Genomic DNA, 27,189 nt, shown 5'->3' with positions numbered 1-27,189 from the left:
ATGCACATACACAAACTCCTCGCCTTCCCAATGCCAGTTCATCTCCCCAGCTATCTTATTTTCCTCAGTGGGACTACCACCTTTGACTCCTCTTTTAATATCCGTGTCCAAAGACTCTTTGTCACTGATGCCTACTATATGTAGCCCAGATTTCTTGGCTCAGCTTCAGAGGCCTTCCAAAAATGTGGTCCCAACTGATCACATTTCATCTCACTAGTCTCCATCCTGTGCTCTCTACTTAAATCAGGGTGGCTGATCTGTCCAGCATAGACTAGATTTGTCCTTATGTATGCTTTCCTTCACCCCTCCCAAACCTAAGTCCATCAGAACTTAACCTGCATCCTCTCTGAATTCCCACAGAGCTAGTACCACCCTCCTGGTGCTGTATTGTTCTCTAACTTTCAAACGTGTGCTAACTATACACCTTCAGCAGAAGTTCATTAACCAACTCAAGTGAGTATGGCACTGTTCTGAGTACTATGGAATAATCACATCTGAATACAGATAATGTCTGGCCTCAAATGTGTAGGCGAGGGGTGACACCACAATACCACTTCACCGAGTGCAACAGCACAATATAAATTGCAGTCCTTCCTATGAGACACTCTTTGCTCTGGGTGATCAGGGAAAACTTCACAGAGGAGCTGACATTTGAGGCAGATCTTGAAGGTTGAATAGAGCATTTTTAATGTCAAAAAAGAGAAGAGGCTTCACAGCTGAAAAGAAGAGAAGCCAAAGGCACAGAAGCAGAAAATGGCAAAGCTGTACACTGAGTGCAGGCAGGGACTGTGTCACACACATCTTAAATCTCTTATGGCATTTAGCATAGAAATCGGCACATAGTCCACACTCCGTAAGTACTTGCTGGGTTGAATTAGTTATACTTGATTTTAAGTGGTTTCATCTAGATCCTTAGTGTTACAATGTGTTACAAGTGAGGCAGAGAGCTGTATCTTTTATAAGCCTGGGTTAAGTGGCTTAAATTTATACCACTAACACCGAAATTGAAAGGGTAATTTAAAAATAACTTTAATGGCTTTTCCCTGGCAGCACAGCTATATGTAAAGTAGCTGGTGCAGTACGATATGGTCCCTGATTGCTCAGATATTATCTGTGAAATAAGTAGAAGATAATACTCTCTACAGTCAGTAAAATTATGACATTTGCACCAAAAAAGTGTTCATTACATCCAAACTGTATTTAGAACCAATCTTACCACATATTAGTTTTGTGATGGTAACTGATGTAATTTTTACATTATCCAAATTTCAAAGAAAAATAGTATTTTATTCTGCTAATATAGAAACAATCAGAGTTCAAAAGGACTGTCATTTTTAATTCTCAGACCCAAACTTCCAGGAAAAGACTTGGAACAAAATAAAAAATTCTAAAGAGCTGTAATGTAATAGTTACATTAATTCCTATGTTATAAGCTTTCAGTATTTCCCTTCCTACTGTGTGTGAGACAACCAGCACATACCATTTGTAGGCTAATGCTCATTGATCCAAGAGTGAAGTCACTAGCCTAATTTTGTATGTGATGTGGGTTACGGGAAAAGAAGACAGTTCTCCTTGTGTAGTAGATGTATGGTTTGGAATCAGAACTGGGAATTATGAATAAAACAGGTCCCCAGCAAAACCATGCCACCTTACCATTGGAGCTGAAGTCCACAGGCCCGATCCACTTAAAGGCTGGTTTACGGCCTCGCTCTTCTGTTACATGCACTTTCTTTATCAGAGCCAAGCTGGTCAGAACATTGGCTATGTCATACAGGCGTCGTACCTTTGCTTGAAGATATAAAACACAATTATGGTCATGCCTTCTGTGACACCATTACATTTTAATTTACATGACAGGTAAGTTTTCTTGGACACCATATAAACCCCAAATGGAAGGCAGTGGGGTACAATGGGGAGACCAATAGCACTGTCATGAAATCAGCCAGGATTTATGTATCTGAAGGCATCCTAAAGGAAGGTCAGTCTGTCCTTCCATTTCCACAACTTCACACCTCTGATAAGAGGCACCTGGAGACGAGCAGAGAGCATTGTGATTTCAAAACCACCAAGGGAGGAAACTAGCTATAATTAAAGGCTTAGTAAATGTAATTCTGATGTGTGGCATGTCAAGACCCTGTCCTGAGTTTCTCCCAGCAGGAGATTGTAGCACCAGCTCTGCCAGGCAGCTGGACTGTGAAAATGACAGGGATTCCCCAGAGCTTCCTGCCAGGCTGCACTCCTGGGCACAGGATGCCCAGGACTCAAGGTCATGCACGAGGTACAACTGTGCTAAAGATAGGCACCTCCTCACCTGAAATCCTGGCATTCTGGCCACCCAGTGGGGGAGGGCTGGGATGGGTATTCCCTGAATCTTAAGAAGTTTTGGGAGAGACATTTGAAAATGCATGTACTAGAAAAAAAACCCAGAAGGGGCAATAAAACATTAAACGGGCAGGATGATGACCACAAAGTTATTTTCTGCTCAAGAAATTGATTCATGGGCAGGAAACTCCCTTGACCTCAGGGCTCAGATCAAGCAAAAGAGTTTTGATTATCATCCAGAAACATCAAGCATTCACCCCCTGATGCAGCTTTCTTCCCTGACAGGGCTGGATTTTTATCTGGCCTTTTTACCCACAGGGTGGCTATACTTCCAACTGGAAACAAAAAAACCTAGAGAATGTTGAGCTCGTGGCTTTCCAGGGCTTGAAAAGGCTAATGGCAGCCCAGGGCATTTGGCTCAGGATCCCAGCTCGACACAGAAGGAAGATGCATGGAGCGTGAAACTCAGAAACTCTCTCCCTGTCCAGCAGCCCTGCCCACCACCCCTCCCCTGGCCATTCCTCTGGTTCTTACCTGCAGATAACTTTCATCTCCACCCTTCAGAAGAGTATGCAGGGGGAGGGGAAAAAAGGGGAAAGAAAACTCAGACATTCTGTCTTGGATGCAGCGATACTAACAAGAAACGCAAAGTAATTCACACTGTCCCTGACTGGCATTCATGGACGGCATTCTGCTTCTGTCCACTGTAACCGCTGAGAAAAAGGCATCTGACAGGACTTTAATGGGAATTCTAGCATGTGACTAACTTACCTCTCACAGGACTAAGAACCTTTGTGAGTGCTGGAAGGAGTACATTTATCAAAAAAAAAATACAAGGGTACTTCAAAAAGTTCCCGGAAAAACAGAACTGAAAGATAATACAAATCTTTCCATGAATTTTTTGAAGACCCCTTGTGTATATATATATATATATATATTATGTCAGAGGCAGAAAATAACAAAATATGAAATCCCACCCTTTTTTGTGCTTATAAGTGCAAATTTAGGTGAAGATGCTTACTTTTAAATTTACTGTGGTCTGGGGTATCTTGGCTCTCTTCTATTAGTATCTTGGCAGCCACATCTAGAGTAACAATCTTGGTTTTGGAGACAAGGAACAGCATGACAAACTTCTGGCTCATAATTCTCAGAGACTTGTCTTTTCTACTGTTTACAGATGCTACAAAGAAAATGAAACAAAAGCATCAAAATATTTGATTTACCACAAGAAAAACTATCTAATTACCAGCAGATGCAAAGATCACCCTTGTTGTAGGCAGAAGCCTATTGGACACACATCACAAAAGTCATCTCAAAAGAAATGAGACAAATTTTCTTGTGGCTTGCAAAACTACTCTACAGTAGGCATAAACTCTGAAATGCCTATTTTAAATTGCTCTTAACACTTTATTCTTATATTCATATAATAGATTCCATGTAGTAGTTTTCCTGAAGCAACTTTTTAGAAAGATTAATGTAGAAGGATAAAAAAGGAAGGGTAGGGATCAGGAATTGTTTTTGGAACATCAACTCTTCTCTCAGAGGCAAGAACTCTGTTTTTATTTCTCTGTGCCCACAATATCTAGAATATACAGTAACAATAGGAGGTACCCACCTCTTCCATTTCTTTCTAGAGACAGGTGACTAACTATACATAAATAGACCAATTAGATGTGTTCTCCTGTGGATGGCAGGCAAAGCATCCCCGACAGATGGCTGTCTTCTCTGGTTATTAGGACAAGCACTGGCTCATGGGGTGGAACTAAAAGCCATGAGGCAGTGAATCTACTGCAAACCAGGCCCCCTCTCTATCCACTTCTATTTCTTATATTTACAAGTATTTTGTCATCTTAGCAACAGGGAGGAGGGTGAGAATGATGAAGATCAACAGCTAAAACAGCAAGAGGATAAATATGAGTTGCGGGGGAAGAACAATGCAGATATAAATAAAATTTCTGCACCAAATGAAAGCAGGGGTTGTCAATCTTTCTTATCAATATTTTCTGTTCGTGGAGTTCTAAGTAATGTATTCCAACATCCTATTAAACAAAACTGTTTGAAAAGATAACTTCTTCAAAGTAAATTTTACTTAGAGTTTCACAAAAAGCAAACAGCATGGGGCTGTCAATCTAAAGCCAGAGCACTGTTGGTGATCTACGGTGCAAACGTGCCAAATGCCAAGTGAACTGCCACTAGACAGGTTTAAGTTGGGTTGGTGGGCAGCGCAGTTGGGGAGCCATCTGTCCCCCATTCCTCAGTAGAGAGAGTAAGAAGACATCTCCCTCCAGGTTTGTCAATCTGGCACTACCCATCTCAGCAGTGAATCTCTTCAGAAGAGACCGTCACACTCACTCTCTGCCATCACTCATGAGGTTACAATGGACTCACAAGAGGGACAGTCGGGCTCAGAGAAATCCAAGAGCTGTTGATCTTGGGAATCTGGATAGCCGTTTTTACGTTCTCCAAATTTGTAATCCATCAGGTCCAGCTCTTTCTGTTGGAGGTACGCCATCTGCTCTTCATATTTTTGCTCCTCTCCTAGTCTCTGGAGGTTCCTCAGGGTTTTTGGCAGGCTGTGCCGGCCATGCCAGCCATACTGATTCTTGGCCACCCGGCTGACCAGATGCAGTGACTCTAACACATTTACAATGTCATAGATGCGTCTCCTTTCAACACCTGTTTGAAAAACAGAAGCCAACAGACATCATGCCAACAAACATTTTTGAGTATAAATTCCTTGAGGGCCTGGACCATGTCTATGTACTAGTTTGTACTTACTGGAGGCTCAGTAAGTTCAACCTGTAAGGACGCAAACAACAGAAATCATTTTTCTTTTTTCTTCTTGGGATCCAACCCTCAAAAAAGTGTGGGATAAAACATTCATCTAGAGATCTCCATCTCTAGGGCATAAACAGTATAGTACCTGTTCTTTAGACCTCATAGGCATACCACACGAACATTTCAGCATGTTAAAATTGGTGGTATTGAGGAATGCACGTAATAGAATGCCAAATGGACATTTGATGAATGGATGGTTGATCTTGCCTTCTATTGCTAATTATGTGGACTATAAAATAAACTGTGTTCAATAACCGATGCTTCATTATTGGACAATACTATCCTCTCCCTGGAGTTAGAATGATATAAAAAAATTACCTTGATACCTTTCTTAATGGCCGAGTAAAGAAAATGGATGGCAAATATTATGTTTCCTGTTCTGAACTGGAAGCTCAGGAGTCAAGGGTTTGGGTACCATTCTCCAGTTGCTGGAGGAAACTATAGCCAGGGCTGGAACAACATGGGAGTCTCCTTGTGTCCTTCATGGCCACTGACAACTCTCCCTGTGTTCTCATTCACCATATCCTGCCAGACAGCACAACAGTGACACACACAGACTCTAGTACAGACTGACCATGAAGCTCATCAGTTTCCTGCCCACTTTCCCAACACTTCCGAAATGGTAGGATTATAAGTTGTCATCAACTTAACCAAAAATATTTACAGTGATTAAGAATAGGGGGCTCTGGGGTCAGACTGCCTAGATTTGAATCCCTGACCTATCCCTTACTAGTTGGGTAATTTTGGGAAGTTACTTAACCTTTCTGTGCCTTAGTATTTGTCTCATAGGATGATGAGAATTAGATGCGACCATAAACGTAAAGGGTCTGTGTCTCTGACAGGTGTTACATTTATCTACTATTTGTGTATTATTTTGCAAATACTTTTTGCACGGCATTGGAGAGAACCAAAGTCCCTGCTAACATAAGAGGTCACAGTAGAAACAGCTTTTAAAAATCTTACATCTCTCTGACTCATCCTGTTCTACAACAGGCCTTTAAGCTGCCTTTGCTCTTATCTAAGTATCCATAACAAGAGCCTCCAGGCCCAGCTACAAAGACGCCCTCTTTCCTTTTGCTTGCCAGGAGCTGTTATATAATCAGGGCAGACTCAGTGAATGTAGTTTTTGGCCTTTCAAAGATTTAACATGAGAAATATACCACATTACAAACTTTGGAGTGAAGAGGAAGTTCTATCACATGCATGAAGAGGTATTTCATAGTTCATCAGAACATTTGGGCCCAAGACCCTGACAGGCTCGTCACCCTCGGAAGCTCAGGCTTTGGTGCCAGATGCTTTCTAGAAGGTGCTGGGAGGAAGAATCAGCAGTCCCTTGTCCAGAACTGCCTGGCTCTTTATTCAAGTCTGTTTTCATATATTAACACATCCTGTTTAGAGTGTCACATTCTCTAAACCTTCCCATTAGAAATGTCATGTGAACGCAACTGAGAAATCCCAGGGCCAGCCGTGTGCCTGGCTGTTCTGTTATTTTGTATTTGATAACAAGCTGTTAAGTCTCCATCTAGTGGCTCCCAAGAAAGGAAAATAAAAGAAAATTCTGACCACTTGGAGAGTAAGATGATGCTTAATATGCACAATGGGTGTTTAATAAGTGGTTTTGGCAAAAACCAATGCGGCAGCTGCTCGCCTGCTTAATCACTCACGTTCTCAATTTGGACTGAGTTTAACTGTCCACTGGCTTGTGCACTAAAAAGTTCCACTTCACAGGTCTCAAGACCTGTAGGCTGCTCTAGGGGCTTGCTCTGTTAGAAAGGTTTTCCCTGACATTCAGCCTTCTTTTTCTTTTGTATTGAGGAAGTCCTATTAATCCAAGTCATGGCATTAGTTATACAGTCAAACATTTACCAATTGTTGCCATGTTTCCCATAGTCCCCGATGAAACTTATCAAGAACAACTCTCAGCCCAGTAAGATAGTTTCCTAGGCTATGCTATTTTCCATTTACTTAGTCACTCCCAGTTCTTTAAATTTCTTACCCAGAATATCAATGTCAAGTCTACATGGCACCAGAATCTGGGAAACAATGCAACTTGGATGCTCTGCACATCCTTGGTTAAATATGGTCTTGCAGCTTATAACCTGGGATGTGGCAGGAAGTTTAGATTCAACGCCAAGAGACTGTCACCACTGAAATAGTTTCCAGAAAGGGACCCCATTTTCCAACCTCACATGAAGAGACATGTCATGCCCATTTGGCAGGCTGGGTGATCATGAGGCACAGGGAAGCTGCTGTAAAAATCTCTGGAGTTCAGCAGTAGGCAGCCATAACACGGGGACCTCCAGAATGCTCTTCTGTCCTCACTATGATGTGTAACATAGCCCTCCAACATCCACTCTTTTGTCTTCTGCAGTGGCATCAGTGCAAGAGCTCTTGCTGGAAGTGGGTATATGAAAGAAGTGGGCTTCACGAACCCCAATGACCAACGAGGACACTGGACAATCTATCATTTTACCCTTATCTTCTGTAACACTAGTGTCCAGCACCCTGTACCTCAACTGTCTCTTCACCATGCCTCTGTCCAGCTGGCTCACTTTCCCTTTCTTCTTTGAATGTCACTAGTCCTAAAACACTGTTACTTCTGGGTTCCAAAAAGCCTCCCCAACCTCAGGACTCTACTTCCTCTTCCTAGCTATAGAGGCTGACAGGACAGATGGGGTAGGGTGGGTGGAGACATTCTAGTAAGAACTGAGTAGAAACTGTTCCACATACTAACAAAAGCTACCCATGCCAGGCACTGAGTTAGGCATGTTACTGTCATTATCACCAACTTTGTTATGTTTCTGCAAGGTAAGTGCTATAGTCCCCATGCTACAGACAAGAAAAGGTTAATAAACTTTTCAAAGTTCTTAAAGCCTGTAAATTAGAGAGCTGGGCTTCAAATCCAGCCCTGACCCAAAGCCCAGCCCATGATCTTCCCATCACAACCCACTGCCTCTTCCTCATCTCAGTTTCCAGCATCCAAAATCTTCTTCTTAGCTATCAGCTTGTATAGTTCAGATTGACAGTCATCTGCTGGGACACATTTCTCTGGGCTATGGAAGAAACAGAACTAAGAAACAAACTAAAAATATAATCTATCATTTATTTCTTTAGTTGATTTCTTCAAAACTTTTTTCTATATGTAAAACCTTCCTATTTTTTAAGGAGATACCCTGACACCTCCAAATCACTGGTTTCTGCTTACTTAATGATTGTCAAAATATGTTCATCCTGAAACCAACTGCAACCCATGTCCACTAGGGGTCTCTATTCTGAAGCATCTGAATACACCTTTCAGGCCATAAACCCCATTACACATTATACACACTCATGCCACCTGAACACATATATTCCTCTTTGTTATAAAGTTTAGCTGTTTGAGTTATATCCAGATATGTTTCCATATATGCAAGCTTGGACAGGCTTGCTGTGAACATTGTGGTGTAGAACTTCAAAACATAATGCTTTTGCTCTCAAATCTTACTTCATAAATGAAATAACACCAGTTCTGAACTCCTAGAAGTATTTTTAAAAATAGAAAGCAGGATACTCCTAAATATTTTTTGAGTCTGTCTGAAATAAGATGAATTTAAAATATGGGATATTAATTTGCAACGTAAGTCTTATAAAAATATTGCTTCTTATAAAAATATTTTTTGAGGTTAAAAAACTTGAATTTCTGTTTGGCCCTCAGGTCAAAAGGGCTCCCTGAAATTCTGTGCATAATGAATTTGACAATGACAAAGGAAGTTCTGGCTGCTCCTCTGTCCTCATCCTTTGGGGGGCCCACTGTTTAGTTAGGAAACCAGTTTCCACTGTAACTGGAGATAGGTCTCCAGATAATCTGATGATACATACCAAGACTGACCGCAACTTCATCTAGGGAGATGGTAGTTTTCTCAGTTGACAAGGGATAACTTGGATAGCGAGCTAGAAACTTCTGGCACAGGAGTCCTAAACTTTTCTGTTTTCTGCTTGGCCTTTGCTTTTCAAATTCGTCCACAGCACTGTCCCCAACAACATCAAGCTACAGAGGGCAAACAGAAGGGAGGGGGAAGATGTCACGGTTAACATCCTAATGGAGAAACTGCAATGGCTGGTATTGGCAAGTGCAGGGGACATCCCAATTCATATGATCCTAGATTCTGGTTAAAATATATTTCCTAACCTAATTTCCTTAATGTTTTATCAACTGCCATCTCTGGACTGAATCTTTTTCTCCTTTGTAATTTGAGGCTGAGTTTATTGGTTAAAAGTTAAAAAGATAAAACATGCAGTCACTTATAGGTCGCTACCACCTTGCTGCTAGTGTGCCCACTGGACCTGTGGAATCAGCATCAGTAGAGATGTAGAATCTCAGGCCTTGTCCCAGACCTGCTGCTCCAGAATCTGCCTTTACATAAGATTCTGGGTGATTCCTATTGACATGAAAGTTTGAGATGAAATGGTCTGCATTGTGTTACCAAAGTGTTTTATATTTTACAATTAACCAAAGGTTGATGAAACTGAACAAGGACAGTGAAATCATATTCTTCCTTATTCTTTTTTACTGTAAGTACACTAAACTTGCATTTGTCTCATCCTTGTCTCATCAACCCACATTTGAAAAGGCTCCATTCAAGCCCCAAGAAAGTAAAAGTCTTTTCAAAGAACATATTCAAGAGAAAAGTGATAGGATTATATCAACAGGTTCAGAAAAAGCATTTGATAAATTTAGCACTCATTGATGATTTTCCAAAATACCCTTAGAAAACTAGGAAACAAGAGAGAACTTCTTCAATGGAGTGTATTCACAAAAACCCAACAGCAAACATCTGCCCTAAGGGGAAAAGACTGGAAGCAGTCCCTTAAATCAGGAAAACAATATTTTGCTCCTTGTATTAGAGATCTTCATCAGTGCATGAGGACAAGGTAAAAAAGAAATTGAGGGACAGAAATTGGAAAAGATAAGCAAAACTTTCATTCTGCAGAAGATATGACTGTTCACATAAAAAACTCAAAAGAATCTCAAATTATTAAAAATAATAAGAGAATTTAGCAAAGTAGCTGAATATAAGATGAAATATTTAAAAAATCAGCTGCATTCCTATACAACAATGACAGAAAAAGAACTGAAAACACATCATTTACAATAGCGACAAGAATGATAAGGTTTTCAGGAATAAACTTAGCAAAAATATATTTGCATAAAATACTAAAACAGATAGTAGAGAATACTTAAAATTCAGTGAAATATACTATAGTGACCAATAGGAGGATAGGATCCTCACTACTATTAAAGAGGTCAATTCTTAAATTAATCTACAAACTCAATGCAGTTCCAAAATCCAACCAAAGTATTTATGGAAGAACAAAGAGCTGAGAATAGCTCACATACTCTGAAGAAAAATAAGTTGAGGGTCCTACTTTATCTGATATCAAGGTTTATTATGGTATGATACTGGTGTAGGGATGGACAAATTGGCCAATGGACAGAATAGAGTCCAGAAACAGACACACGCATAAATAGAACTTTGACATGAGACACGGGTTGCACAGTCAACTGGGAGGAAGAGGAAGAACTCCTTCCTTAATCAAACGGTGCAGGGGCAATTGATTATACACACAGAAGTTGTATTCTTGCTCACACCACACACATTCCAGACAGATTCCAGATTTAAATATATAAAGCAAATTTTAAATGAAGAAAATATAGGAGACTATTTTTCTAACCTTGAGATAAAGAGGTATTTCTTTAAACAGACACAAAAAGCACTACCCTTAAAAGAAAAGATTTATACACTGGGCCATGTTAAACCTAGAACTTTTGTCCTTCAAGAAACAACACAAAGGGAAAAAACAATCACCAAATTGAAAGAATATATACATAATACACATAATTGATAAAGGTGTAAATCAACTCCTATTATTTGATATGAAAAAGAAAAATGACCCAATAAAAATTGGCAACAAATACAAACAGACATTGTACAGAAGGGGAAAAAACAAAAAACATAGTGGTTGGTTAAAGACGCAGAAAGAAGCTTAACCTCATGAGTAATCAAGGAAAAGCAAATGAATATACTACAATAAGATACAAAGTGTACACCCACAAGATTGGCAGAAATTAATGTTGACAATTTCGAGTGTCAGAGAGAATGTGATCAATAAATGTTCAGACATTACTGGTGGACGCAAATAGTACTTCGGGAAGCCATTTGGCATTACCTTGTGAACACGTGCACATGCAATGACCTATCAATTCCACTACCAGGTATATACTCTATAATAGCAGCTCTCACGTTTTTTGCTCACGGGGTCTCTTTAATTCTTTAAAACTACTGAGGACCCCACAGAGCTTTTTGTTTATGTAGGTTTTATCTATTGATATATACCATATTAGAAATTAAAACTGAGATAGTTAATATGTCTAGTGAGAAAAGGGTCAGTGTTTTATATATTTTTTCAAATCTCTTTAGTGTCTGACTTAATAGAAGAGAACTGGATTCTCATTTCGCTTTTGCATTCAATCTCTTGCAATATCCACATCATGTAGTTACTGGAAGACTTCAGTGTACAGTTGGAAGACAATGAGAGTTCAAATGGCAAATGTATTAGTATTATGAAAAAGTTTTGATCTCTTTGATCCTCTGAAAGATTCTTTGGGGACACTGAGGCCCCTGGGTCACACTTGAGAACCACTGCCCCAGGCAAACTCTTGTATATAAAGGCCAGGGGACATGAACAAGAATATCATAGCAGCATAGTTCATATTAACCCCAAACCGCAAACAACCCAAATGGCTATAAGTAGGAGAATGGATAAATAAGTCATGGTGTATATATGCAATGGAATATCACACAGCAATGAAAATGAAAGAACTACAGCTAATGCAAAAACATGAATGAATCTTGAAGATGTATGCTGATTGAAGAAAGCAAGTCCCAAACGACTCTATACTATACATAGTTCCAATTTTACAAAGCCTAAAACCCAAATCAAACCAAACCTAAGCAATACTCTACATAGGAATATAGGAATATACACATGTGATAAGAGTCATTTAAAAATGGCAAGAAAATGATAAATACAAATTCAGGAGAGTGTTACTCTGTGGAAAGGCAGATGTAAATTAATAGTATTGTTCTGGTTTTTGGGCTGGGAGGTAGATTCATGAGTGTTAAAAGTATTGCATACAGGGTAAGTGTACTTTATATGATCAAATAGTCTATCAAAAGGTAATAAAGAACCAATTCAAAAAAGATTTTAAAGGTCTGTTTTAGACCACTCAAATTTTAGGCATATTACTTCCTAGCAGTATTGAACATTTTCAGTGACTGATCAGTTAAAATCTCCCTATAAAGCTTGGATAGAAAACCAAAAAATAGGTGACTAACAATTTCTACTGGGTGATTTTCACTTTGCTATATTTTTGTCAGAAAAAACACAAAAAACAAAAACAAAAAAATCAACCCTAATGTTTATATGCCTTTGATAGCAAAAAGTACACTTAATTTTATTGAATTCTAGTAAGACCTAGTAAAACCAGGACAGGTACCATGAACCCCATTTTACGGATGAGTAAACAGAGTGTAGAGACAGATCCTGAGTGATTTCCTCCAGTTACTCAGCTAGTGACTTGAACCCAATGCCTCTGAAACTAAGCTCCCTGTGCTTTCCACATCAAATGTAAAATGGAAAGGAAGCCAAAAAACATCCTAGACTTAAAACAGAAATCGTGAAATTCTTCTGGATTTAAGCAGATAGGAAATACTCTCAAAACTGTGAGATTTAATTTAGTTACATGTAATAATCTGTTCATCCTACCACCGAAATGATACACAGAGCAGAATTTCAAGTTGTAATTTGGGACATCTTTTTCTTTTCTCCCTTCCTAATTTCTTTATTTTGGCAATTTTTATATCTCAAAAAATCTACCAAAAGGAGAAAAAATGGCTAAGAACACTCAAATCTGCAAGAAACTTTTCTTATCAAGTCTGGGAAAAAGTATAATAGAACAGTGAAAATTACTGAGCACCGAGTTTTTAAAAAAGTACAGACATGCTGCTTATTCAACAGCTCTCGTTCCCCACAGGACAGGTAACTTAAAGATAGCTTCACTTTGATAAAGCCCAAAACCAATGAACTGAACATAAAATATTTAGATTAACACTATCCTTAAAGTTTGAGCAAAATTAAAATTCACAGTAGCACTTAGAAAATACAAATTCTTTCATTATATCAAAATTATTAAATATCACTACTTAAAAAAATTTGTCATTCTTAAATGTGTTCTGGTCATACAGAAGAGAAGAAAGAGAAGAAAGCATGCACTTAAGAAATATAAGATACAGTATGAGAATTTAGCTGTAAGTAAAAAGATACTAAGTTCAATACTGCTGTTGGCTCAATAGGAACTGAAAAACTGAGTATTCAATGACTTTTAAATAATTAAGTAAAATTTTTTAAGTTCTACAAAAGCCCTTAGGAGTGCAGCTTGTTTACCTGCAGAGAGTCTGTAAATGCATCATCCTTGTTTTCAATAGGTCTGAACAGCCCTTTTTTCTTCTCCCGGTCCCTTATGTCTGGGCTGGCAGCACTAATGAGCATCTTCAGGTTAGCTGTGGGCGTCCATGGTTCTGCCTGCTGTCTGTCGACAAGCTTAACAGGTGTGATGGGATTTCGTTCTGGAGTGAAGATTCTTTGCTTCGATAAATCAATTGGTTCATTTTTTATTGGAGTTTTTGGGGCCATTCTTGATCGGTCAACAAATATATTTTCCTATTTTAAAAAGAGACTTTTTAGCAAGGATGAGAAACAGCAGGTATCAGCTAACAGTACACTTTGTTCCCACCCTTCACTAAGACTTGAAAATACAAACAGGACCTTAGGTTCAGGGCTGAAAAGTATCAGGATAGGACTAATAAAAATTAGACAGCAGCCTTCACGGAAATTGAAGGGTGGCTTTCATGAGAAATGGATATAATCTGCTATTCTGTTTGAACATACTTTTCATGGCATCTCTGTGAGAGAAGTTGTGAATGTATCCGTCACTGGTGGATGCTGGTCACAAGAATGCTGAGTGCCAATGTGGGTTGAGGCCATATTGCTTCTAAATGCCATATTTTTTTAAACACTATTTACAAGTTTGCGTTAACTAATGAAGACCAATTATGCTTTTGTAGTTCAATGTTCACCAGTGCTAACACAGCAATTAGTAGTAGGACCTGTTAATAAAAGAGCATCCAACAAGATACCACGTAAGCCAACCCAGAGAGCTAATGTTTCTCTCCTAGAACATTGCTTCTCAAACTATCTACGGTGAAGGACTAAGTTTTTTATTCCCAAACTCACACGTACTGATACGAGAACTGACTTCACAGGACTAATAAGCACACATAATTTGCCGTTTGAGTTTGTTACTCAAACTGACCTATATAACCTATTCAGCAAGAAGAGACCACTGATCATAGGCTTAGAGGTCTCAGTGGCAATACCAAACTGTTAGTGAGGTTTCTAACTGCTTAACTCCCAAGTTCTCGTCTTAATTTTCTGCAGCCTGGTAATGGCTGTGGACTAGCACCTATCCCCACACCATGCTTTGAGTAGACTGCCTTAGATAACTATAATAAAAGATTAATGATGGGCCTCTTATGAAAAAGGACTAAGTATATAGAACCCACATATGGAACTACTAAGTAATTAAAACAAACTTCTTTCCCCAAAATAAGTTTTTACCATTTGAAAAGAGATCCTGCTCTTCCTATAGAATTCACTTCCAGTCAATAGTGTCTTACATAATTATGAAGGTGGATGAGTTAAATATCCAGCACTCCCTTTCCTATATACATATCACTCTATAGCTACTGCATGCTCAGATTTTGGCTTAGCAGTGGTTTTAAAAAAGTGCTTTCCTATGGGTAAGTAACATAGAAGAAGTAAGACTGTGTGGGAAACTGGAGTTCATGTCAGCAGGCCAACTCTTGTTCCCTCGATCAGCAGAAGCTGCCAGCTAGCCATGGTAACATTCTGCTGGTACAACAGAAAGGAAGGGAGTGGAGTGGCGTGATGATTTCTCACACCACAGCTGCAGTAAGCACCCAGCCTAGGGCGTTACATCTACCCACTACTTTTAACGAGTCCCTGTTAGTGTACTATTCTGATGAAGGCTTCTGCAAGTGAATTCTTGAGAGAAATTATTGAGTGCTTACTATGTGCCACATCCTGTTTCGTGTACTTGACATGTATGAACTCATCTAATCCTGAAACATGGATACTATTATTTTTCTGACTTACAGATGGAAAAACTGAGGCACAGAAAAGTTAAGTAACTTGCCTGAGGTCACATACCACCTCATTCAATGTAAAAATCATTGGTATGGAAGAAACAGCTTTGAAGCAGAAGTTTCTGACATTGTGCATCTAGAAATGAGCTTGTCCTGGTACAAAATGAGAGGAAGTGATCTTTTTAACAGCTCCAACAACAGGGATCCAGCAGGCCACTGATCCCTGCTAGCATCTAGGGAGACAGTGGGGTAGGTAGTTATGCACACAGGATCTGGGGCCAGCTCACCTGCCTCTGCTGCTTATCAGCAGTGTTAGTGGGGGTCAGTTCCTTCACCTCACTATACTTTATTCCCCTCAACTGAAAATGAGCTTCATAAAAATACCAACCTCAAGGGTTATGAGAATAGTTTCTGGCATATAGTGAGCACTCAATAAAACTCGGTTACTGTCTTTTCCCCTCTTTCTCCTTCTTTATTACCATTCATTCTGGCACTCAGAGCTAACATAATATGGCACACTGCATTGCTGTTTCACTCCCTGGGTGTGTGTCTTGTCTTAATAATGAGACAGTTGGGCCGAGCCTGTGGCGCACCCGGGAGGGTGCTGCGCTGGGAGCGCGGCGACGCTCCCAGCGGCCGCGGGTTCGGATCCTATATAGGAATGGCCGGTACACTCACTGGCTGAGTGCCGGTCACGAAAAAGAAAAAAAAAAAAAAAAAAATAATGAGACAGTGCACTTGTGGAGGTCAGGGAGCAAGTTCCACGTGCTCCCTTATTCTTCACAATTTTTTCTTATTCTTCACAATTTCTGGCCGAATGCCTTGCCCATTGTAGATGTCCAAAGAACTCTGTGCTTTGATCATCTACTTATTCCAAAAGGTATCCACATGGTAGAGGGTGTGGCCCAGGCTCACTGAGTGGACTACTGCTTCCGCTGTACCTGAACTCCCAGGAATGATGAGTTCGTACATTTTCCTTAGCAAGGGAGCAATTTAGAATGAACTATTCCTTCAAATACTTTGGCCTATTTTCAGTAGTTTAAGTAATACTTTAAAGTAGGAGAGGAGTTAGGTCACTTGGTAGGTTATGATTGTATTACACCTCTACATCAAAAGAAAAAAATGCCAAGCAAATTGTTTTCTAAGTTCTCAGGTGGGCGGAGAGTCACCTGCAATCTAATCTCACAACCTGCTCCATACATCTGTCTATCCTGCTATCCTGACACTGTATAGGGTGGTGGAAAAGGGATTGGAATGGGATTTGGAAATGTGATTTGCATCTCAGCTATGCATATCTTTTTGATATTGGACAAATCATTTATTCTTCCTGGGCCCAAGTTTCCATACACATAAAATAAGGGATTCAGAGTAATTATCTATCTCTAATGCTTTCTAGCAAAGCTGACCAGCTGCATAGTGGACACTGGGATGCACCCTGATCTCTTCAGATATAAATGACTCATCACCCCAGCTGCTGGAAGTAATGCCAACAGTAAGCCCTTAATGGAATTGCGTTAGCTGAGGAGGGCTGAAGTGTCCAGGATCACACCCCCTACTAGGAGGCCTATACTGTACTCAATGGCTGGGAAAAGTAGCACCAACATATAAAAGCCTGTAAACTCAACACTACTCTAAGAGGTCATCCAAGAACTCCTTGTAGGGTAAGTCAGACTTCCACTGTGACTGTATTGCAGCTCCATTTCTCTCTCTGTCCAATTCTGTGCCTTCCCTTTCCTAGGCACCGATCCCAAGGGGACTCCCTAATAAACCTCCTGCACACTAAATTCTGAGTGAGATCTGCTGGCCAGGAAATCTAACATGCAACACCCTGGAAATCACTTCCTCAATTTGAGAGCCTGTATAATCTACTCCATGAAATGATCCTCCAGTTCTCATATGTAAGTAGAGACAATACATCTTGAGTCACCTGCCACAGAGCTGCTGTGAGGACCACCTCAGGGAGTGAAGCTGAAAGCACTCTGTCATTTGTGAAGTGCTATACAAATATTCATTATTATTATTAATACCAGTGCTATGACTATAGGCAAACTGGCCACATGCTGCCATAGAAAGGGTTTGGTAGTTGAAAGATCTTGACGCTTGTCCTGCTTCTGTCGCAGATACAGCTTTCATCATGTTATGTCAAACAACATACACAGTCATCATCCTTGTTAATGCCCTTGACAATATTTCACCAACCTCTTTTCTCCTTCCCATGCACATCATACACTTTGCCTAAACAGTCCACTCGCTTTTCTTCAAATCTGTCCTGTGCTTTATTCTGTCTGAGCTGTTGTTCACACCATCTCTTTCTCTTTAATGCCATCAGCTGAGCTTTGCCTGTTAAAATCCTATCTGTTTTTATGTCACATCACAAAGACTACATGTTAGAAAGTGTCTCCTTCTAGCTATTGACTAACAACTCACCTTCCTTCCAGAGTACACTTTCTAGAAGTAATCCACACTGAGGGTCTTGCTCTACTTCCTAGGGTCCCCCAGACCACCAGTCTGTCCTGATCCACTGCTGTCACACAGGTCACTTCTCAGTTGCCAAATCAAATCAATGGCAAAATATCTTACTTGACCTCACTGCGGTGGTTAAGACTGCTGACTATTTGCTCTATAAAACCCTCAGCCCTTAGATTTTGAGATACTACTCTTTCTCTCCTGATTCTCTTCATTCTTCTGACTGTGCCTTCTCAGTCTCCTTCATCAGTTCCTCTTTTTCCACTCCTCCAAACCACAGGCGTCCACATGCAGCCCTCCACACCTCTCTCACTATTTGCCCTCTCTGGGATAGTTCATTCACTCTCATGTTTATGGCTTTAAAATCAACAAGTATGCTGACAATTCCCAAGTTTGTATCTAGCTAGGACCTTTCATGAATTCGAAAATCAGGCAACCCACTGCCACCTGCACATATTTATTTACCTGTAAATCACACAAGTACAAACATATTGCAAACTAAAGTCACCTTCTTTCTCAACCTCTCCCAAAAAAGACGAATGATCTTCAAAGAACACCTGTGCCCACTAAGTCTGGGCATTGTCCCCAAATACGCCATGCTCATTTCCATTTCTTCACTAGCTCCCTTTCTCTCTGCTTGCCTTCCTCCCAACCCTAGCTCAAAGTCCTGTCAACAGCTCAAAGCTTAGCCTTCACCTCTTCATTCCAAACTGTTTTCTGCTTTTGTAGTCTCCAAATGCATTTTAAACAATGTAATACGAGATAGTCTTGTTCATAACCTCACAACTGGGCACAGTAAATTCGAATAACAGAGTTGAAAACTCCTTTATGTTTTAAAGAAAAGTTTCTTCACGAGTGGTAAGACGATGCATGCATAATATAGGACTTATAGATCTTGACCGATGTGCAGTCAAGAAAGAAGTCCTCTAAATGACAGCTGATCCAGCAGGACTCCACTCCAGACATCCCCCAGAGGGATTTCAAGATGGAACAACTCAACACCACCAGTTTCTGGCCATTCTAGATTTCTTGAATATTTCTTGACTGCCCATATCTCATGTTGTTTCTTCTACCTAAAATGTCCATCTCACTCACTCTTATTTTCTTGTAGGTTAAACTTTCTCATCCATTAAGGCTTAACCCAACTCTCTGGATTCCCCATGAATTTATTTCTTCCTCCTCTGTCCTGCTTTGGCACGTTGTTTGCACTACTATTATAACATTAACCAAATCATAGTATAGTTGGCTAGTTTTACCTCTGGGTCCCCAAAAGTGTCTCAGGTAACCAAGGTGAGGGTCTGCATCATATTCATTTTTGGGCTGTTAGTTTAATTCAGTACAATGTGAAGAGTATGTGCTGCTGGGGGGAGGTGCTATATATTAGCTCCAATTTATGGAAGAAGAAAATGGGCTTAGAGAAATTAGAAGACTCATTACCCACCATATTCCCAGCATCTGGAACATAAATATTTGTTGCAAGACCTTATAAATACATTTGTTCAAGGTCACATAGCTAATAAATGGCAAAGCAGGGAATCGAACCCGGGACTCTGTGACTCCAAACCCCACGTTCCCACCATTCCCAGAAAGCCTCCTTCCTTTACCCCACAGCAACATGAAAAGAGAGACAAAAGCCCCTCCCCGTATCTCTGCAGAAGCATTCTGTTCTCATTGCCTGCCTTCTCTTTGAGGTGAAATAGTCCCTGCTCAGACATTCTATTTCAAATATTTTAACCACTTTTCTAATCTATTTTGAGTCATTTAAATTTTTCTTTATGCCTGATAAAATGTGAAAGATCAACTGGACATAGCACTTACTGATGGTAACCAGAGTAGGAGAAGGGACTCTGTTGAATGCACTCGATACAAGTCAATAACCCAGAAGGATAGAAGCAAAGCACAGACTTAGACTTTATAGAAATGTATACAGATTCTAAGGCTGGACTATCCAAATTATAAAGGAAAACAAAAAGTTTTACTTGGAAACTCCCAAAGCCAAAACTCTGAATACACATTTTTTAATTTTTTTGGTCGTTTTTTTTTTTTGTGACCGGTAAGGGGATCACAACCCTTGGCTTGGTGTCCTCGGCACCACACTCAGACAGTGAGCGCACCAGCCATCCCTACATAGGATCCGAACTCGCGGTGGTAGCACCGCTGCACTCCCAGCGCCGCACTCTCCCGAGTGAGCCACAGGGTCGGCCCTTAATACACATTTTTAAGGCTGGGCATTTCCACCCTCATATGGCTTAGGTAAGTTAAAAAAAAAGTTCTCTTTAGAGCAATAATATTTTGGTATACTTTTTTTTTTTTTTTGTCTTTTTTGTGACCGGCCGTACCGCGCTCAGCCAGTGAGCGCACTGGCCATCCCTATATAGATAGGATCCGAACCTGAGGCGGAAGCGCTGCTGCGCTCCCAGCGCCGCATTCTCCCGAGTGCGCCACAGGGTCAGGCGGTATACTTCTTTTTCTAATGAAAATAAATCAAAATGCTGTCAAAAAAAAAAAAAAAAAAAAAAAAAACCCTACGGAAAAGCATACATTTTCTCACTGATCCAAAACTAACCATTATCAAGTATATGCATCAAAGGCCCATATAACAGATGCTTTACAACAGGCAGTTTCATTCCTAATGCTAAGCCTAAAAATAAGACCAGGAGCCCAGAGAAGTTCAATGCCCAAGGAAGTTGCTACTCACAGACTGATTTATATTCAAAGTTTCTAAAGCCAGTTTTGTTATATCTATTTGTTTCTTCCTAAAAATGGTCAGATAGTTTAGACATTGCTATGGCCAGTTTACTTGCTAATGTTTCTTGAACACACAACCGACTTCCTTACACATCACAAGGGATACAAAAAGAAAGTCAATGGCTCAGTGCAAAACTGTAAAATATTCAGATAGGTTGGTGGGCTCAGTTACTGCCTCCCCATATAGTAGGCACAGGTCATAGTCTTGGGTGAATGGAACAGCATCCAGGAGCTGGTCCATTGGTATGAAGACAACATTTCATAGCACTTTAATAATCCAACATTTATAACTAGAAAAGTCTATTTTCTTGAGAATTGAGGCTTAACATTCCTACAAAGCATTAGCTAAAACACCCTTGACAACTGTAAGCATTACAAACTTTCGGTTGCTGTGTCCATTTGATTTCTGTAAATTGGTTCCAACATTACATCTAACCTAGTCTCACTGCACAATGACTGAGAGTAGAATCTCAACAGTAATGGTTTGGATAGTGCCATTCAAAAAAAAATGTTTCTTTAATGTTCATCAAAATTAATTATGGTGTTTACAAGACAAATACAAGTGGCATGTTGCAACACTTAACTGGATTAGATATCGCCATCCTCAATATGCTAGAGACTGAGGTGTTTATGTGTGCTTACCTTTTGTGCATTTTCCCCATCTTCTATTGCAAAATCTAGTCTGGGCTGCCTGGGGTTGATCAGGTCTTTTAGTGTTAAACAATTTACCTCCATCTGCAATGCACAATTACATAGAAAACGATTTTACAATTGGATATTTTCTCCTCCAACAAAAATACTTATTTACTACTTGTTCGTGAACATGAACTTTCCCTTCCCTAAACGCGTCCTGGGAATTTCCAGAACTGCAGCCACCCTCCGACCCTCTCCAAAACTCACATGAACACAAACACCTAGTGTCTCAGTAATTACTGAAAATCTGGAGAGAAAAAAAAAAATCGACAAACATAGCAATCCCTTATGAAAAGCAACAGGGCAAAATAAAGTTACCAAGTCAGGAGGGTGTTTGGCGATTCTGTCAGAGAGTACAGGGTCTCCCGGGTCAGTTAATTTTGGCGCAAAGAACTGGAAGGAATTCAGCTTTGAGGGGGTTTGAATCAATCGGGGGGTAGGAAACCTGATCGCTAGACCAAACCCACTCAGCGCTTAGCGCAGCCCCTTCCCAGGCCTCCAAGCTGACCCCCCATAAAACGCTTCCAATGAAACTCTCACATCGTCGGGGAGGACAAGTCCCCTCTACCGCACAGCCCCCGCGCGCCCGGTTTCGCGGCAGAAACTCCTCGGTCCCCGCCAGCCAGGGGAGGAGAAGGCTGGCAGGCTGGCAGCAGGGGCGGGAGGGGTCCCCTTGCCCCCCATTCCCGCCTCCCCATCGGCGCTGCGGCACGCGCTTCCTTACTCCAGCTTTGCGAAGGAGGCTTCCTGCCTCAGCAGGGACTTCCACCGCCCCACAGCGCTGCGGGAAAGGGGTGCGGCGATCAGCAGCCGGGCGGCGACATCGGGGGCGGAAAGCGAGGCGCCAAGATCCCGGCTCCGAGTGCCCTGCGCAGGCGGGGACCGCGCGGCGTCCGGGCAGCGCCAGCGCTCCGACCACCGAGCGCCACTCCAGCCTGGATCGCGGTCCCCGCTAAAACACCTCCTCTGGCGCCCTGAGACCGAATTTGAGAATCCACCAATCAGCGGCGGCCGGCGGGGCGGCCCCGACCAATCGCGCGGCAGCACGGCCCGGACTCACCGCCCCTCGGAGTCTTGGCGGTCCCGGCCGCGCGTTTCGCCCTCACCCGCCCAATTGTTGCCGCCTCAGCTCCCTCCCGCTTCCGGGAACCTGGAAACCTCGGGCCCGGGAGCCAATTCCTGCCGGGGACGCGGGCCCCGGGGGCCGCGGGAAACCAAGGTGGGGGCGGCGCGAGGCGGCGGGAGGCGGAGGAGGCCTCTTTTGTTATGCATAAAAGACGCGCTCACGTCCCCGCGCCTTGCCGCGCCCGGGGACCGCGGGCACAGCCAGGGGAGGGGAAAGCAGATGGAGTTTGGAAAAACGATACACACGCTGTGATGCTGTGGCCTCCGCCTCCTCCCCTCAGCAACCTGCGCGGAAGCGGAGTTGTCCAGACTTGCTGGGGCAAACGCCCTAACACCCGCAGCTGCTGTTGCGACACGTGAACCATGGTTACCACGTTAGGCTGCGGGCAGATGGCACGCCGGTTAGCCCTGGGAACTAGACTAGAAGCCTAATGGGTTTTGGTTTAAAAACATTTTTGTTTGCAAGTCCGGAAATGTTTCTCTGTGTTCCCGTATGGGAACATCGCAAGTAATTAGGGAAAAGACCTTATTAAGTAATTTTTTACAATATGGACTGGCATTCTGGGGAACAGTCGAGAAAATTTCCTCAACATAACTGATTTGTATAACGTTTCACTTCCTTCAACCTTAGTTTCTTGTTTAAAATATGAATGTTGGTAGAGACGCCTTTTTTCTTTTTTTAAATAGACGTTATTGTTTAGAACAGTTTTGGATTTACAGAAAAATTGAAAAACTACGAAGAATTTCCATATATCCAGCACCCAATTTCAGCCGCTATTAACATCCTATATTAGTACAGTACATTTGTTAAAATTAATGAACCAATAATGGTATATTATTCTTAACTAAATGTATTACTTTATTCAAATTAACTTAATTTTTACCTAATGTCTTTTTTCTGTTATAGGATACCACATTACTTTTAGTCTAAATGTCTCCTTGGGCTCCTCGTGGCTGTGACAACTTCTCACACTTTCCTTGTTTTTGATGACATGGACAGTTTTGAGGAATACTGGTCAGGTATTTAGTAGCATATCCTTCTTCTGGAATTTGAGACAGCCTTCTTTAAATCATGTCTACAGACATTTCCCTACAAACCATAGACTTTACAGCAAGGGTATTATTCTTATTCTTTCTGTACCAAGGCTCCTTTCTCCAACCCTTACCTCCCAAATATACATATTTTAATCTCCCCACATTTATATATTTTAAATCAACGCTTAGCAGAATTATGAAAGCTCAACCAAGTCCTTCACTTTGTACTCTAGATTGCTGGTAAACCCAGCCTAAAGCTCACCTCTAGGACATATGTTAAAAAGACAAAGAGCATATAAAACATTACACTTAAAAGTAACAATAGTAATAAAAGTTTGACATTTTAATAATAGAAATAACATTTTGAACTGAAATCTATCTTGCAAGTAGAAGCATAAAGACAGAAGTATAAAGAGTAGAATTGCGATTTATTAAATTTTGCAGCTATGTGGAAGCAGAAAATTTAGATGGGGAAATATTTTTTTCCAGCTGTATTTATTTTCTATGGCTGCTGTAACAAATTACCACAAACTGATTGGCTTAAGAGAACAGAGGTTTATTTTCTCACAGTTCAGGACTCCAGAAGTCTGAAATCAAGGTGTTGACAGGGCCCCACTCTGGGGATCTGGAGGAGAATCCATCCTTTGCCTCTTCCGGCTTCTGTTGGCTGTCAGCAATTGCTATGGGTTGAATGTTTGTCTGCTCCAAAACTCATGTTGGAACTTAATCTCACTGTGGTATTTGAAAGGTGGTGCCTTTAAGAGGTATTGGATGGTGAAGACTTTGCCCTCTCGAATGTATTAATTCATTCATGGATTAATGGGTGAATGGATGAATGGTTATTACGGGAGTGGCATCACTAGGGGCTTTATAAGGAGAGCAAGTGAGCACGTTGGTGTAGTATCGGTCAACCCTTGTTATGTGATACCCTGTGTCTCCTTGGGACTGCACCAAGAAGTTCCTCATCCGATGTGGCCCCTGGACCTTGGATTTCCCATCCTCCAAAACTGTAAGAAATCAATTCTATTGCTTTATAAATTACCCAGTTTTAGGTGTTCTGTTTTAGGTAGTCCGTTTTACAACTAATATGATGCTGAGGAATAAGACACTAAGCATTTAGAAAAATACTTGATACCCAAGTCCAATTCCAGATCAAGTAAATCAGAAATCTCTGAGTGTGGGGTTGGTTCAGATATAGGTATTTTTTAAAATCTCCCCAGGTGATTCTAAAGCATAGACAAGGTTGAGAACCACAGGGGTAGCACAATACAGAACCTTGGAGATTGTTGCAATGTAGGGAATACTATACTCTTCTGAAGTCAATGACTTTTCAGGAAGAAATTATTGAGATAGAACAGTAAAACACTCTGGGTATTCTGTAGAAAACAGGCTAATACAGCAGTCTTTGCCATGTGTCTTGTCTGTCTTACTCCAACCTCTGCCTCCGTTGTCACATTGCCTCCTCTTTTTTCTGTTAAATCTCCATTTTCCCTGTGTGTCTCCTATTATGACACTTGTCACTGGCTATAGGTCCCTCCTGGATAATCAAGGATGATCTCATCTCAAGATCGTTAATTTAATTACATTTGCACAAACACATTTTTTCCCGAATAAGATAAATGTTCATGGGTTCTGGGGATTAGGATGTGAATATACTTTTTTGGAAGCCACCATTAAGCCCTCTAGACCAACATTCAAATTATAAAAGTTCATTAATTTCTTTGCTATTTAAAAATACTAGTGGTTGTTTCTTTGAGGTTAGGCAGTTTTATGTTATTGACTTTTTTTTTTTTTTTTTTTTTTTTTGCATTTCAGAGTCAAAGCACTTTTTCTATCTCTTTCAATTCAAAGGTAGCTCTGTTCAAATCAGAAAAAAACTCAGTTAATGTGTAGCTTCTGACATTTGTAATTTCATTGATTGTTTAAAGTAAAAGTGATCTTAGATTTGAAGGAAAACTAGAAAACGAATGTTTGGTGGGGAAATTTAGAGACATTATTCCAACACACTTATTTATATCGATGCTTTTAAGGTCTAGACTATATAATCTGTCAGTCTCTCTCACTTATTCAGTTGAGGCTGATGTTGGCTGGAATCTGGGCTGGGGTGGCAAGACGAGTCCTTATATGTAGCCTCCCCATGTGGCCTGATCTTCCTCTCAGCATGGTAGCTCAAGGAAGTTGGACCTTTTCTGTGGTGGCTCCAGGGATCCAAAACGAGCATTCAACTGGCAAAGTGGAAATCACATCGCGTTTTGTGACTTTGCCTAAGAAGTAAGATAACATCAATTCTGCTATACTTTTCTGGATATAGCAGTCAAAAGTCCACCCATATGCAAGGGGAGAAGACATATAACCCCACCTCTCAGTGGGAGAAGTGTCAGAGAATTTGGGGCCATATCCTAAGACTGCTATACCCAGTTTCATGCCAAAAGAAGTATTTTACTCTTCTATCTCAATAATTTCTGCCTGAAAAGTCATTGACTTCAGAAGACTATAGTATTCCCTACATTGCAACAATCTCCAAGGTTCTGTACCGTGCTAAGCCTTGTCTATGCTTTAGAATCACCTGGGGAGATTTTTAAAAATACCTATACATGAACCCCACACTTAGAGATTTCTAATTTACTTGATCTAGAATTGGACTTGGATGTCAAGTATTTTTTAAATGGTTAGTGTCTTGTACCTTAGCATCATTCTAGTTGTATGCTTCTTTCATTGATTCCTTTGAATGCTTCTGACTCAGTGGTTTCAGAAATGGATCCTCAGGTTCCATCACTGGGGACAGGAAGAGTTGGGCAGGTATGCTACCCTCTGGAATAGGTGCAGAGGTTTCAAGGGGCTAGGTCTTACTGATTCATGGCCATGTCACTGGTTTTTGGAAGGAATTGAGGTTGCACATAAGAATCTGATGGGCAGGGTGGAGGTATACCAGATGAGTGAGTAACAAGGGCTGTCATCAGGAGATATACACAGATGATGTCTGACATCCCTCCATGCAAAAGACTTCTCTGCTTCTCAAATCTGCGAATGGTCTTTTACCCTTTGGGGGTTCCACATCCCAAGATTTATCACACTTTACAAAAACAAGAGATTTATTGCACTTTACAGAAGGAATATATTATAACAAAATACAACTCATGTCAGTCAGTCTAGAGCAAGACAGTCTGAATTTTCCAGTTAATATATCAGTTTTCTCAAATAATTTCCTTTCCTTCCACAACAGCAAGCGCAGTCAACTTGGTGTGGCATCTTTCTCAAAAGTGCAGTCATAGAAGGGAATTAGAAACAGATTTTTCACCACACAGGTAAAAGAGGGATCTTGGCTTCACATTCTGCCAAGTCTCCATTCTCAAGTCTCTTTGAATGGATGGGTTTAACAATTCTCCTTAAATTGAGGGCTGTCATTTAAAATGGCCTTTGTGGCCAGTCATTCAGGGGTCTGAGAATGTGATGCATTTGTTTCTCTAACTGCTAGCAAGGTCTGAGCGGGTGAAACATTTATTCTTGGCTGACCACAGCAATGTCAGAAGAAGAATGGGTCCATGATTGATTCCTGCTCATGACCTTAGCAACAATAAAAAGAAGCTAATACCATAGGGCAGTTATGGCTTCCATCTCAATTGACATCCAAATGTCCAGCTGTTCACAGGGAAGTGCTTTAGCTGTGATTATATGTCCCATAGCAAACAGAGGGAAT

At 40.9% G+C, this 27,189-nt stretch overlaps 1 protein-coding gene across 1 annotated transcript in view; it reads right to left on the bottom strand.

Moving 5' to 3' along the window:
- E2F7 (E2F transcription factor 7) overlaps positions 1 to 21,374 on the bottom strand; it is a 35,097-nt gene extending 13,723 nt beyond the window's left edge. Inside the window, exons 1-6 of the mRNA XM_063076394.1 lie at positions 21,282 to 21,374; positions 13,645 to 13,920; positions 9,019 to 9,187; positions 4,711 to 4,998; positions 3,344 to 3,502; positions 1,654 to 1,788 (exon numbers count right to left, since the gene is read on the bottom strand). Coding sequence (XP_062932464.1) covers positions 1,654 to 1,788; positions 3,344 to 3,502; positions 4,711 to 4,998; positions 9,019 to 9,187; positions 13,645 to 13,920; positions 21,282 to 21,374 — 1,120 coding nt within the window. The remainder of the gene's footprint in view (positions 1 to 1,653; positions 1,789 to 3,343; positions 3,503 to 4,710; positions 4,999 to 9,018; positions 9,188 to 13,644; positions 13,921 to 21,281) is intronic.
- Between the last annotated feature and the right edge of the window lie 5,815 nt (positions 21,375 to 27,189).

Source organism: Cynocephalus volans, chromosome 12 (assembly GCF_027409185.1).
Source record: "Cynocephalus volans isolate mCynVol1 chromosome 12, mCynVol1.pri, whole genome shotgun sequence".
Lineage (NCBI taxonomy): Eukaryota > Metazoa > Chordata > Mammalia > Dermoptera > Cynocephalidae > Cynocephalus > Cynocephalus volans.
Note: the sequence above shows the minus strand (reverse complement) of the source record. Positions and strands in the feature narration are given on the sequence as shown.